Source organism: Leucopleurus acutus (genome assembly GCF_964270905.1).
Source record: "Leucopleurus acutus genome assembly, chromosome: 2".
Taxonomy (NCBI): domain Eukaryota; kingdom Metazoa; phylum Chordata; class Mammalia; order Artiodactyla; family Delphinidae; genus Leucopleurus; species Leucopleurus acutus.
In genome coordinates, this window is record NC_139143.1 from 168,596,176 (window position 1) to 168,609,549 (window position 13,374).

The window sequence follows — 13,374 nt, forward strand, 5'->3', positions numbered from 1 at the left end:
AGGGCCAATATGGGGTCAGCCCCTGAGGAAGGGATGACCCTGGGCCCCTCTCAACACCTTATCTCCCTGTTCAGTGTGCAGAAGGCCCAAAGGGAGAGAAGGGCGTGTCGGGAGCCTTGGTGAGTATGGGACCAGAGACAGGGCAGGGCAGCGGGGTCCTGGCCAGCCTCCCCCTCCTTTCCTCACCTCTCTTTTGTGTCCCCTCCTTATCTCAGGGACCCTCAGGACTCCCCGGCTCCACAGGCCAGAAGGTAATGGGCCAGGATTTTGAGGGGTGGGTGCCAGGGAGGTCTGCGAACCCTACAGACAGGAGGAGGGAGGTGTCCAAAGTCATCCTAGGGGATGGTGTCATTGGGCCCAGAGCTGGTAGTACTCCCGAAGCCTCCCAGTACTCCTGCCTTGTCCAAATTCCTGCCAGACCTGGAGAAAAGCCACAGACTCCCTGAGCAAGTGGCCTGGCTGGTGGCAGTTCTTCCTGTTGTCTCCCCTCCTGTGAAGCCATTTCATCTCTGGGGAGGCTGAGACCACGGATCTAGAGAGCAGTTGTCCCTCCCCAGATGCAGCAGTCCTGGCTCTTCTAGCCCCTTCTCTCAGCGCCAGTCACTTTGCCTCTTCCTTCTTCAGGGCCAGAAAGGCGACAAGGGAGACGGAGGCATCAAGGGCTCGCCAGGAAAGCCAGGCCGAGATGTACGCTGCTTGGAACCCTTCCTCAGCACGATCCCCACACCCCTCAGCACATGGTCCTGAAATGCTGGACTATAAGCTTCTGCTCAGACAGAACAGAGACCCAGGGAGGGGAGAACTGTGCCCCGGGAGGGGGCAGAAAAGGGCCTGACCCTGGGCATCCTGACTCCCAGCCTAGGAGCCCCTGACCTCCAATGTCCTGACATTAACATCTAATGACCTCGGGGCACTGGGTGAAGTCAGGCTTTGGGACAGGGCAGGGAGGGTGGGCAGCTGGGTATTTACACGTCCCAGTGGGGCTGCTGTCCCTGGGAGGTGCCAGGCCTCAGCCATTCTTAGACCCTCCCCCTGCCCACAGGGCCGGCCAGGAGAGATCTGTGTCATGGGGCCCAAAGGGCAGAAGGTGAGTGTGGGTGTCTGAGGGGTGAAGAGTGGGTGATGGGGCTGAGGCGGTAGCTCTCTCATACCCACCTTCCTTCTGTGCCAGGGAGACCCTGGCTTTGTTGGGCCTGAGGGGCTGGCGGGAGAGCCTGGGCCCCCTGGCCTCCCTGGGCCCGCTGGGATAGGACTTCCTGGGACCCCGGTGAGTACCCCTTGCCCCTTCTGCCCTCTTTTCCTCAGAGACCCTTCTCCCTCCTGGCCAGGGGTGGGGAGGTAAGGCTTGGTCCCAGGGGGCCTGGTTGGGGGAAAGGGCCAGAGTGGATCTCACTGTAATGTGAGGGCCCTGGGAAGCCCTTGCCTGACCCTGTTTCTGCCCTCAGGGGGACCCAGGTGGCCCTCCAGGCCCCAAGGGAGACAAGGTAAGTGCAAGCAGGAGCAGGGGCACATGCGGGAGGCTCCCTGCTTAGCGGGAGGAGAGAGGAGAATGGGGCCGGGGTGGCCGGGGCAGCAGGGACAGCAGCGGGGAGGAGGGAGGTGGCCGGCATGTTGGGGAAGGGGCTGGGGGCTGGGCCCCGCAGTGGGCAGTGTCCCCATCCCAGTGCTTGCTGACGTGGGAGCCTTGGCCTGGGTTGCAGGCACAGGGACGGGCAGGCCTAAGTCTGGTAATGACCGGAGTGGCCTAATTGGAGGGCCCAAGCTCATTTTAGGGCCTTACGCCTTGACAAGCAGAAAGCCCTGGAAATGTCTTGCTGCTGTGGTTCCTCTGGGGTCACCCGTGTCACCTCCAAATGTGCTGCATCGGGGAAGGGGCACATAGAGGCCTCATGTTCTCCCTTCCTTTGCAACCAGAAGGACTTGGGTTAGACATGGAGAAGGACAGGCAACAGGAAGGGAGTGTTTGTTGACAAAACCGACTGAGAGGAGATGGGAGATTTGGCAAGATTGTCCTGCTGTCCAGAGAGGGAACTGGATGGCAAAGGGGTGCACGGGCTGAGGTCACGGCCAGAAGCCTCCCCCTTAACCCTTCTTCTGACCACAGGGCAGCTCCGGAGTGCCGGGAAAGGAAGGTCCTGGCGGGAAACCTGTGAGTGACCCCAATCTGGTGGGGGAGGGGAGCTGCTGCCCACCATGCCCAGGCCTCGTCTACCAAGTCCTCCAGAGAGAGAGGGGCTAGGTCCTCGGGCCCTCTCTGCTGTGGCACTAACGCTCACTGCTTCTCCAACAGGGGAAGCCAGGGGTTCCAGGGCTGAAGGGAGAGAAGGTGAGTCCCAGGCTTGGTTTCCCCAGGTTGGGATGGGAGGGCAAGCCTCTCTCTGAAGGTGACACTGAGCATCAAGGGCGCTGGGCCTGGGACCCTCCTGGGGGGACCCCCACCCCTTCTTTGTTGCTATGATGTGCGTGTGATTACTAAAGGGCCTGGCTTTGGAGTTACACAGACAGGTTCAAGTCCCACCTCGACCACGCACACGAACACAGCAAGTCAATGAGCTTTTCCCTTTGCCCAAGTTGCCATACTTCTAAATGGGACACAGTGATTTCTTATGGCTTGTTGTGAGGATGTAGTTTTTTTTTTTTTTTTTCTTTTGAGGATGTAGTTTTTGATGTCCAGGAATCGTAAGCTGAATGAATGAGTCGGTTGAATGGAAAGCCCCCTCAGTGTTCCAGCTGTCCACTTGGCCCTGGCCCACCCCATGCCTAGAGCTCCTTGTCTTTCCCAGGGTCTTAGCCCCAACTTGTCCATTCATGCTCTCTCCCTTCTGCTAGGGTGACCCCTGCGAAGTGTGCCCAGCGCTGCCTGAAGGGTTCCAGAACTTTGTGGGGCTCCCTGGAAAGCCAGGGCCCAAGGGAGAACCGGGTGTTCCTGCACCAGCCAGGGTGAGTGCCCAGGGTGGCCCTTGTGGGACTCCACCAAAAAACCAGGGGGCATAATCATGGAAAGGTGTTGGGCAGAGGGGCTGGAAACTTCTCATGGCCATAGAGACAGTGTGGGCAGAGAGTCTAGGCTCTTAGCTCCATGGGGGTGGGGGCTGAACCATAGAGTTTAGGGCTGGGCTAGAAGGCCACCCCAGGTCTCCATGGCAACCAACCAGGGTTCTCCCAGCCAAAGCTTAAGATGCCTTTTGGGCAAGCTGGGGTGGAGCCAACCCTTATAGTGAGTGAGATTGTGCCCTCCTCCTGGAATTGGGTATTGGCTGGAGGTGGAGGAAAGGAGGGGGCAGGGCTGGGTTATGGTCCTGGGCTGGACTCTGTACCCCACTCCCTCACTGACCCTTTTTGTCAGCAGGGCCTGGGAGCTGGTGGACAAAAGGGTGATCGGGTACGTACCGGCACTTCTGGCGGGGTAGCTTAGCCTGGCCTCATTTCCTCCATCTGTCACATGGGTTGATGAGCCCCGGCTCTGGGGTGCTGACCTTGAATCCCCTGGGACCCCTCGGTGTTTGAAGCGTTTGTGGTGTGTGACATTGCTGTCCTCATATATGGCTAGGAAATTTGGGGTGCCCCAACATACCCAGTCTCTCAGCCCATAAACCTTTTCTCCCTGCAGGGTGACCCTGGCATCCAAGGCCTCAAAGGAGAAAAGGTGAGGGACCCTGTTCTCTGGCTGGCGCCTTCTGACTACTGGGAGCCTTTCTGATCCCTTTTCTTCCTTCCGCAGGGGGAGTCCTGCTTGTCCTGCAGCTCAGCCGTAGCAGCCCAACATCTTGGGCCCTCTGTAGGGCCCAAAGGAGATGTGGGCCCTCCTGGCCTCGGTCTGCCTGGCCTTCCGGTGAGTGACTGCTGCCTCCTAGCCAGGCCAGGCCAGGCCAGCCCATCTTTGCCACACTGGTGGCCTCCCTGGCTGCTTAGGCTCTGGGTCTCAAGGCAGAGACCAGGAGGGAGGCCTTGAGGCAGGTTCTCCAGGCCTGTAGCCCGGTGTCTCCCTCCACCCTTGCACTGCCCCGGGACTCCCTCTTAGAACCTCTGAGTGCCCATCTGTATAACAGAGGTAGTTGTCCAGCTACCTGCAGGGTTGTGGGATTTGTAATTCTGAGCTGGCCTTTCTCTTTCTGGGTGGACACTGGGACCCATGGAGTCTTGGAGGGATGGGAGTGGGGGGGGATGCAGTGACTGTGACTTGATTGTTTTTCAGGGGAAAGTTGGGGCTCCAGGGCCAACAGGGCTGAAAGGAGAGAAGGTGAGACCTGGTTAGACGTCAGGAACACCAGGGCCTTCTTGGCCGGGAGGCAGGGGAGGGGGTCCCTGGACGGGGAATAGGGACAACATAGACAAGAGATCAAACTGTAAATCCACAGAGAAAGAAATTCATCAGTGTTTTGCAGACTGGAGTCAAAGAATTGATTTCTGAGAGCCCGCATGTTCTCCAAGAAAGTTCCTTAGTGTTGCATTTTTAATTTACTGATAATCCAAAACAATTAAGTACATTCAAGACTACCTTATAATAAAATAATAATAACCCTTCTTTACCACTTACTTTGTGCCGAGCAGCATTCCAAGGGCTTGTAGGTGTATTGACTTGTTTCCTCCTCCCAAAACCTCATGGGGTAGGTACTCCATTATTCCCATTTTATGGATGAGGAAACAGAGGTCCAGAAAGGCCAAGTAAATTGCTCAAAGTCCCATGGGTGTTTGGGTGCAGACCTGGGATTTGAGTCCAGGGAACGTGGCTCCAGAGTTGGTCATCTTCCCTGCTCGGCTGGGTTACTCCATTTCAGTGCCATGTGAACGTTTGTATTTGTGGTTGCATTGGAGACAAATGACAGCGTTGAACTAATAGTGTAGGACGTTCAGACTCCGCTCTACCAGGCAAATCGCGCCTGTCATTTTTCAGAGGAGCTTTGTGCCCCCGCCCCACACTTGTTTCCTCTTCCGGTCCCCCCATCTCTGTAAATGGCATATACCGAGTTCCTCAAACCTCCTCAAACCCCAAACGGTGCAGCATCCTTGATTCCTCCCATCTCCACATCATCTCCTCCATTTGACAGTTCTGCCACAGCACCTCTCTCAACTCCACCTGCTTTGCTCACCTCCACGACCGCCACTTCGTCTGGGTCCCGTTGTCTCTCACTGGGATGGTGGCAGCAGCCCCTCAGCTGGCCTGCCTGTGGCCACTGCAGCTCTTAAACTTTTTCATCCAGTAGCTAATGGAGCTTTGTTAAAAAAAGAACAGAACAGAACAGAACAAAACAAAACAAAACCCTCAGGTTACATTATTTCCTTGCTTAAAATACTTCTATGACTCGACTTTGTACTGAAGGCCTTCTATGCCTAACAAGACCCTGGACACCTGGCCCTGCCTGCCTTGAAGGTTCATCTGGTTTTCCTCTCCCCACTTCCTGTGCCTTAGATGTGCTGCCCTCCTTACTTTCTGGAATATGTCAAGAATGTTCCCACCTCTTAGATTTTGTACTTGTGGTTCCCACTGTCTAGAACGTTTTTCCTCTCTACCTCCCCCTATTGTTTCATTGGTTGGCCTCTGTCTCGTCTTTCTGATAATAATTGTGGTTAACACTTCCCAGACCATCCTGTCTAAAACGGCTTCCCCCGCCTGCTTTGTCTCATCACCCTGTTTATTTCCTTCACAGCACTCATCGCTATTCAGTTACAATTATTTAAAAGTTCTTGGTGTCCCTACAAGGGTGTAAGCTCCACAAGTGTGTTTGTCTGTGCTGTTCACTGCTACCTACTGGCACCTCGCTGAGTGCACAGTGGGTACAGGCATCCAGCGAGTGACTGTTGGATGAATGAATTCGTGATCTTTGCGTGCTGGGCCAGAGCTGAGGGTGGGGCTGGGATTCTGCAGAGTGAGGCTGGGGACAGAAACAGGCTGGCCACAGACTCCCCTGGGGACCTTGGGGAAATCCCTTTCCCTCTCTGGGTCTCAGTTTCCCTAGCCAGGAAATGCGGGGGGTAGTTGGGGGTCCCAAGGGGTTATTTGTGTAGTTTGGGGTTTGGGAATGACCTAGAGTGGCCTCCTCACTTTGACCCTGTGTTCTCTGCTTTGCTCTCAGGGTAATTTCGGGGAGGCAGGGCCAGCCGGCGGTCTGGTAAGTGAGCTTTGGATGCCAACAGCTCTGGGGAGATGGACAAGGTGGGACGCGGGGAGATGAGAGGCCCCAGCACGGCCCAGGCAGATGCTGGCCATCACACACGGCTTCTTATCACACAGGGGCCTCCAGGGCCAGCGGGACCCACAGGCGTCAAGGGGGAGAAGGTAAGTTGAAGACGTTCCCCGCGCCGCGGCCAGTGCCAGCTTCCCAAACACACGCGTATCCCGCTCTACTTCAAACCCTCCGAGGCTCCCCACTGCCTGAGGGTAACATCTGATTCCTTAGCATGATGTCAGGACCCCGAGGCCTTGGCCCCCACCTTCGTTTCTTACCTGCTTTCCCACAATGTCTCCTGGGATATCCCTTGGCAAGCACAGGTGCTACGTCAGGCCGGGCTACAGTCCCCAGCCCCAGATTCCAAACCTGCCTGGGGTCCCCCAGCTCCGTGTCCTTGCTTGGCAGGGGGAGCCCTGTGAGTCATGCAGCGCCCTGTCCAAGCACCAGGAAGGGGACACCCACGTGCTGGCCTTGCCTGGGCCTCCCGGAAAGAAGGGGGAGCCTGGGCATCCCGGCTTTGGCCTGCCAGGAAAACAGGTGAGTTCTGGGGCCTGTGGAGGTGGGATACAGGCAGGGCTTAAGGGGGACAGGGGCTGCCTGGGTCTCTAGGCTCCCTGTGCAGTGGGGAGTAGGTGAGAGTGTGTGGAGGGGTCAGTGCCTCTGTCCCCAGAGGGAGCTGGCCTGACAGGCCTCTGCCCTTCGTCCTGGGACACAGCATGGCCGGCTGTGCAGAAAGACCACCAACCTGGAACCAGGTGGACCTGGGTTCGAAGTCCAGATCTGCCTTTTACTAGCCCTTTGGCTTGAGCCAGTTACTTCCCCTCTCTGTGCCTCTGTTTCCTATGCACGGTGTTGTTGTAAAGCCTAGGAACGATGTGTGTGAAGAACTTAGCAGCACACAATAGGCATTCAAGAAATGATAATTACCACTGTGGCGATTATTATTGTTACTGCTTTACTAGTAGCAGTGAATGCTGACATAGCGTACTTCATGAGCCATGCACTGTTTCACGTATATCAGCTGTATCAGCTTGTCTAACCTCACAAGAACCCTACGAGGGAGAAGCCTGTGCTCTTTTTATTGTCCCCATTTGACAGATAAAGAAACCGAGGCACAAAGAGGTTAAGTAACTTGCCCAGGATCACCCAAGCAGGGATCCTGGCGCAAGTCTCTTCTCTTGAATATCGCTTCACTAGAATGAGAGCAGAGATTTTGTTCTGTCTTGTATATTGTATATTGCTGGAGTCTAACACAGTGCCAGACACTTAAGGGTGTCTAGTATAAGTGAATGGGTGCTGGAAGTGCTTTCTCCTCAGGGCAAAGCTGGAGAGCATGGATTGAAGGGACAGAAGGTAAGATAATTTGGTGGGCACGGGTGGGCACCACCTCCTCTCAGATGCCCTCCCCACCTCCTATTCCTGATTGCCCCGTGCCCACTCTCCACTCCCTGCCCAGCCCCCAGCCCCAGTGAAGGGCTCTGGGTGCCTGCAGGTCCCAAGAGGGCACCGTGCCCTGCCCTCCTTGAACCCTACTCCAGCTGGATCACCCCTGCCCTCTTTGAACCCTACTCTTTACAGGGCGATGCTGGGAATCCCGGAGATCCTGGAACACCAGGCACCATGGGGCGGCCGGGACTGTCGGGAGAGCCTGGGGTTCGGGGCCCTTCAGGGCCAAAAGGAGAAAAGGTCAGTCAGGCAGGGCGCAGTGTTTTGCATGAGCAGAAAGAGATTAGGCTGAGAGCTAGTGAGGGGAAGGACTTGGGGTCAGGCTGTGAGCCTCAGGGGATACCAGAATCACTGGGTGGAGGCGCCTCGGCTATTCTCCGAGGCAGGGAGGAGAGCTAGGCGTGTCAGGGGCCGATTTTGATATCCCAGGCTGAGGAGGGGTCAGTGGAGGGGCAGAGCTTTCAGAAGGGCACAAGGATCCCCTTTCCGATGTCTCCTCCCGGCTTGGCTGCCAGGCCTGGCTCACGAGCTCCTGGCTGTGCCCCTCTCTGACCAGGGTGATGGCTGCACTGCCTGCCCCAGCCTGCAGGGGGCGTTGACCGACAGGGCAGGACCGCCTGGGAAGCCAGGCCTGAAGGGAGATCCGGGGCCGGAAGGCGTGGGCCGGCCTGGTAAACCGGTGAGTTCTGGCTACCTGCCCTCTTGTCCTTCCCTCCCTGGGCTTTCCTTCTCTCCCTCCTGCCCCCTTTCCCCTGAGGGGACCCATGGCTCACCTGTGTCTTTTAGGGCCAGCCTGGTCTACCAGGAGTTCAAGGACCCCCAGGACTGAAGGGCATACAGGTGTGTGTGAGTGTGAGGGCCTGGGCTGCAGCTCTGTGTGGGTGAGGGCGTGGATGCGGAGATGCGCCTGGGGACGGAGGGCCTGGAGAGGGGAATGGAGATCAGCTGCAGAGCAGGGAGGGGGCGGAGGTGGAGGAGGTCCAGGAGGAGGGGCTGGGACAGGGGAGAAGGATGAGTGGGGAATCTCAAGCGCAGGCTTGTCCTTCTGCCTCTTCAGGGAGAGCCAGGGCCTCCAGGAGTGGGAGTCCAGGGGCCCCAGGTGAGTCTCCAGCCTTACGTTTGCTTGCTTGCCTCCCAGCACTTCCCTTAGCCAGCTGCTCACTCCCACCTGCGCACCAAACCCCAGAGCTCTGCCTGCCTCCAGACGCTCAAGGGCACAGCCCTGGCCTGCGGTTGTTTCTGTTGGGACTTTGGTTTTGACCCCCTGCCCCTCTCTGACCCTCAGAGTCTCCTTGGGGAGCTCTCCTGAGTTTGGGCTGGCCGACACCCCACCCCAGACCAGGTCTGCCGGCGGGGCAGGTTGGCTTGGGCAGCTGTGGCCCAGTCTGCCTTTTCTGACTTGCAGGGGGAGCCTGGAGCCCAGGGTTTGCCTGGCATTCAGGTACGTCTGCCTCGGGCCTGGAGGAGATGGGCAGGTGAAGGGGCCACTCTAGGATAGAGGTAACTAAGTGTGCTTCCATCTGCAGGGGCTTCTGGGACCTCGGGGGCCACCTGGCCCTGCTGGAGAGAAGGGTGCCAAGGTGAGCCTCTGCCTGCTTGGGCTCTAGACTTTTTTTTTTTTTTTTAATTTATTTATTTTATTATGTATTTATTTATTTATTTAGGCTGTGTTGGGTCTTTTGTTGCTGTACATGGGCTTTCTCTAGTTGCGGTGAGCGGGGGCTACTCTTCATTGCGGTGCACGGGCTTCTCATTGCAGTGGCTTCTCTTGTTGCGGAGCACGGGCTCTAGGCACATGGGCTTCAGTAGCTGTGGCACACGGGCTCTAGAGCACAGGCTCAGTAGTTGTGGCGTATGGGCTTAGTTGCTCCGCAGCATGTGGGATCTTCCCAGACCAGGGTTCGAACCCGTGTCCCCTGCATTGGCAGGCGGATTCTTAACCACTGTGCCACCAGGGAAGCCCTGGGCTCTAGACTTATAACACTTCGGAATGTCCTGGCAGTGGGCACAGGAGACATGGGAGCTGAGGGATGTTCGTCAGAGGGCCGCCCAAGGCCTGGTCTCACCTGCTGGATTGTAGCCAGCTTTAAACTCTGGCCCTGCAACCTTTCTACCCTCTCTTCCACAGGGATTTCCAGGGGTGAAAGGAGCCACTGGGCCTGTGGGACCTGCTGGTGCCAGTGTCTCTGGGCCTCCGGTAAGGGCCCGCCCCCCGCGTTCCACACTGGGGATGTTGCTTGGACCAAGGGCGTTGCTGCCAGGAAGAGGGCATGGGGCTGACCCTGCCCATCCCAGCAACATGGGGGACGGGAGGAGAGAGGCCTCAGCCTGGCCCGGCCTGGGAGAAGGAAGATCGCCCTGTATGGGGGGAGCCCCTGAAGAATGATAGTATTGAACACCACCAGTTTTTGAGCAGTGACGGTGCTGAGGCCCTGTGCTAAGCTCTAAACAAACAGAGATTCACTTAATCCTCACAACAGCCCCGTAAGGGAATGGCTATGATTATCCCCATTTCACAGATGAGAAAACTGAAGGCCAGAGGGTGAGGAGACAGAGCCGGGACTTGAACCCAGGTCTGTCTGACTCAAAGCCCATATGTTCTGCCCGCCACCCTGCACTTCAAACCTTGGAGTCATTTGGGATCGTCTAAAACAGTGCTGCCCAATAGAACTCTCTGCCCTGCCTGAGATGTGGCCGCCAGCCCCACATGGCTGTCGAGCGCTCAGAATGTAGCTAGTGTGACTGAAGAGCTAAACTTTAGATTTATTTTTTTTTATTTTTTATTTTTTTGCGGTACAGGGGCCTCTCACTGTTGTGGCCTCTCCCGTTGCGGAGCACAGGCTCCGGACGCGCAGGCTCAGCGGCCATAGCTCACGGGCTCAGCCGCTCCACGGCATGTGGGATCTTCCTGGACCGGGGCACGAACCCATGTCCCCTGCACCGGCAGGCGGACTCTCAACCACTGCGCCACCAGGAAAGCCCTAGATTTAATTTTAACTATTTTAAATTTAAGTAGCCGCATGTGGCTATTGGCTACCGTACTAGCCCGCACAGATCTATCTAGACCAGCAACACTTTCAACCGTGTTACCCTCAAGGACCTCCCTTTATTGCTGTTCCACCAGTGATTCCCATGCTCTGAAAGATGTGTCTGTTGAACAAATTGCATAGATTAGGTAATAATATACGCACTTCCTCATTTTTATTCATCAAAGACCTGTATAATAGCTAGCTTCGACTCCACATGAACACACTAGAATTTTTAAGATGACATAATTCTAGCCTAAATCAAAGAAATGCTACCTTTCAGCCAGCCTGTGCCATGCCAGGTTGTGGGCAAATGTATAATTTTTCCTAGGCTTTTGGTAATGTTGAAAATAGCCCGTGAACTGTATCTTTTCTGTCTTTATGGATCCCTAGAGAAATTCCAGGCCCAGTTTGGGAATCACAGATGGATTCCTCCTGAGGGTGCGCTGAAGCCTAGAGGGGCCGCAGCCTTGCCCAAGTCCCCACCGTCCGTGTGGTTGCCTAGCACAGCTGGGTAGTCAGTGTCCCCGCCTGTCCCAGGGAGCTCCCGGTAAAGGCAGAGGTGAAGGTGAAGGCGGCCCTGGTCCTCAGGGAGCTTTGAGTCCCACGTGCGAAGGTGGCCTGTCCCGCAGGACAGCAGCCATCAGAAAGCCCTGCTGACTTCTCCAGACCGTCTTCCCTCAAGTTGAATCCCATCCGGGAGGTTTCCCAGTTCTGGCGCCACACTCACTCGTTGTGTGACCTTAGGCCAGTGACAGCCTCTCAGGGCCTTCAATTCCTTGTTGACAAACCGGGGCTGAAATTCCTGTCTCCTCCTTAAATCAACTGAGAGAACTTTTATGATGGAGAGAATTGTGTCAAACACTAAAGGGTAAGAGGACAGAGCAGGGACTTTGGGCCGCACAGACCTGGGTGCAGCTGTGCTGTTGGGTCTATTACAAAATGTCTTTAAGCCTCTGTTTCCTCACCTGTGTAATGGAACAATACCATCCTGCAGGGCTGGGAGTAGGGATTCCATCCAGTGTGCCCTGACAGGTGCTTGGCCCAGTGCCTGACACCCAGAAAGTGCTGGGGAAATGCCAGTGTTCTTCCTCCTTCCTCCTCGCCTTGTCTCTTGGGCCTCAGTCTCCTACTCTAGGACGTGGGCACTGGGATGTGGGTTCCAGGGGAGCCTGGCGCTGCTTCTGTTTGTCCTATCACCCTCCCCTGCTGGCAGGCCAGATGGCTGGCTGCTGTCCAGCCTCGTCCACTGACCCTGGGCTCTCTCCCTTCAGGGGCCTGCTGGGCAGCAGGGACAGACTGGACTTCCAGGAGCCAGAGGGATGCTGGTGAGTACCGTGTCAAGGGGCAGCAGGAAGCCACAGCTGGCTCTTTCTCCACACCCCTATCTACTCATCCCCCTGTGTTTCTTCCCCGCAGGGTGAAAAGGGAGCGCAGGGAGAAAAGGTAAGTCCCAGGGACCTGTGACCAATACTCTGGGGAAATTAGCAGCCCCTGGAGCTCTGCCATCCAGGGGGCCCTCTGCACTTGGCTGTAGCCCTGGACTGAAGGATGGGTGCTGAGGAGTCATCCTGGTCTCCTTGCCACCCACTGGCTCCCTCGTTGCTGGCCCAGGGCTCGGTCAGCATCCCAGGAGACCTAGAGAGCTCCAAGGCCCCCATGGGAGGAAGCTACATTTTCAGATGGACGCTGAGTTAGAGGACAGGGGAAGGAACTGAGTTCAGAAGGACTAGTGAGAGGACAGGGATATGAGGGACCAGGAGAGAAGGGCATGGAAGCCAGGCTGGGCCAAGGGGAATGGGGCTGCATACTTACGCAGCAGCAGACAATGACTACGCTAAAAATGCAGTAACACCAAGAGCTGTTGATGGCTGAGTGCTTGGCACATAGCAGGAACTCTATATACGTTCATCCATTCCATCCTCATGACAGTCTATGCATTTGGTATTATTATCCCCATTTTATAGATGAGGAGACTGAGGTTCAGAGAGGTTGAACAGATTGCCCAAGGGTACCGTCAAAAGAGGCCGATCCTGGATTTAAACCCTGCCCTCTCCATCTCTAGAGCCTGCCCTGCCTCCCAGCTGTTGATTTCCAGAGGGTCCTCCATCCTCACCCCCTGCTGACAAAGGCTCTTTTCTTTCCAGGGTGAGCCAGGGGAGTGCTCCTGCCCCTCCCGAGGGGACCCCATCTTCTCTGGCATGCCGGTAAGTGGTGCCGAGAGCCTTCCCCACCCCCGGCCTGGGGGTGAGGCCTGGCTTCCGGCCTTGTGCCCAAGACACATAGGCCCCTGCGCCCCAGCCAACTGCGTCCCCACGCAGCCCTGTGCTTGGTGTGGACGTTGCCTATAGCCTCTCCCCTTCTTTTGTGATCCCCACTCCCACCCAGGGTGCTCCGGGACTTTGGATGGGCAGCTCCTGGCAGCCGGGCCCGCAGGTGTGTGTCGCTTGTCTCCTCCGTCTCTCCTCTTGTCCGCCCGCGCCTCGAGGCTTGCGCATCCTAACGCCGGCACCCCCAGCGATGGGGCAGAACTTTCTTCTGGGTCTGATGGTTTCTTCTCTCCTTCAGGGTCCTCCGGGTATTCCCGGACCACCAGGCCCCCCTGGAACGCCTGGGCTTCAGGTAAAGAGGGAGAAGAGAAGAGGGGGGTCAAGGCAACAGGGCGCATGCTCTGTGCTGGACCCAAAGTGTGCCGCTCCCCTGCCCCAACGCTTGTATGTGTCACTTCTCAC

The 13,374-nt window shown here is 56.7% G+C and overlaps 1 protein-coding gene and 1 pseudogene across 2 annotated transcripts in view; both read left to right on the forward strand.

Moving 5' to 3' along the window:
* Nucleotides 1-13,374, forward strand: part of LOC309974959 (methylosome protein WDR77-like) — a 462,921-nt pseudogene that overhangs the window by 215,299 nt on the left and 234,248 nt on the right. The gene's annotated exons all lie outside the window — the stretch shown is intronic.
* Nucleotides 1-13,374, forward strand: part of COL16A1 (collagen type XVI alpha 1 chain) — a gene marked incomplete at its 5' end in the record, with an annotated part of 49,090 nt that overhangs the window by 9,181 nt on the left and 26,535 nt on the right. The window contains 28 exons of the mRNA XM_082862223.1: nucleotides 75-119; nucleotides 216-251; nucleotides 625-687; nucleotides 1,043-1,087; nucleotides 1,172-1,267; nucleotides 1,446-1,484; nucleotides 2,105-2,149; nucleotides 2,291-2,326; nucleotides 2,830-2,940; nucleotides 3,611-3,646; nucleotides 3,722-3,832; nucleotides 4,196-4,240; nucleotides 6,075-6,110; nucleotides 6,233-6,277; nucleotides 6,576-6,707; nucleotides 7,488-7,523; nucleotides 7,749-7,856; nucleotides 8,173-8,295; nucleotides 8,403-8,456; nucleotides 8,674-8,715; nucleotides 9,022-9,057; nucleotides 9,143-9,196; nucleotides 9,745-9,813; nucleotides 11,917-11,970; nucleotides 12,062-12,088; nucleotides 12,790-12,849; nucleotides 13,031-13,078; nucleotides 13,211-13,264. Of these exons, the coding sequence (XP_082718349.1) occupies nucleotides 75-119; nucleotides 216-251; nucleotides 625-687; nucleotides 1,043-1,087; nucleotides 1,172-1,267; nucleotides 1,446-1,484; nucleotides 2,105-2,149; nucleotides 2,291-2,326; nucleotides 2,830-2,940; nucleotides 3,611-3,646; nucleotides 3,722-3,832; nucleotides 4,196-4,240; nucleotides 6,075-6,110; nucleotides 6,233-6,277; nucleotides 6,576-6,707; nucleotides 7,488-7,523; nucleotides 7,749-7,856; nucleotides 8,173-8,295; nucleotides 8,403-8,456; nucleotides 8,674-8,715; nucleotides 9,022-9,057; nucleotides 9,143-9,196; nucleotides 9,745-9,813; nucleotides 11,917-11,970; nucleotides 12,062-12,088; nucleotides 12,790-12,849; nucleotides 13,031-13,078; nucleotides 13,211-13,264 (1,686 nt within the window). The remainder of the gene's footprint in view (nucleotides 1-74; nucleotides 120-215; nucleotides 252-624; nucleotides 688-1,042; nucleotides 1,088-1,171; nucleotides 1,268-1,445; nucleotides 1,485-2,104; nucleotides 2,150-2,290; nucleotides 2,327-2,829; nucleotides 2,941-3,610; nucleotides 3,647-3,721; nucleotides 3,833-4,195; nucleotides 4,241-6,074; nucleotides 6,111-6,232; nucleotides 6,278-6,575; nucleotides 6,708-7,487; nucleotides 7,524-7,748; nucleotides 7,857-8,172; nucleotides 8,296-8,402; nucleotides 8,457-8,673; nucleotides 8,716-9,021; nucleotides 9,058-9,142; nucleotides 9,197-9,744; nucleotides 9,814-11,916; nucleotides 11,971-12,061; nucleotides 12,089-12,789; nucleotides 12,850-13,030; nucleotides 13,079-13,210; nucleotides 13,265-13,374) is intronic.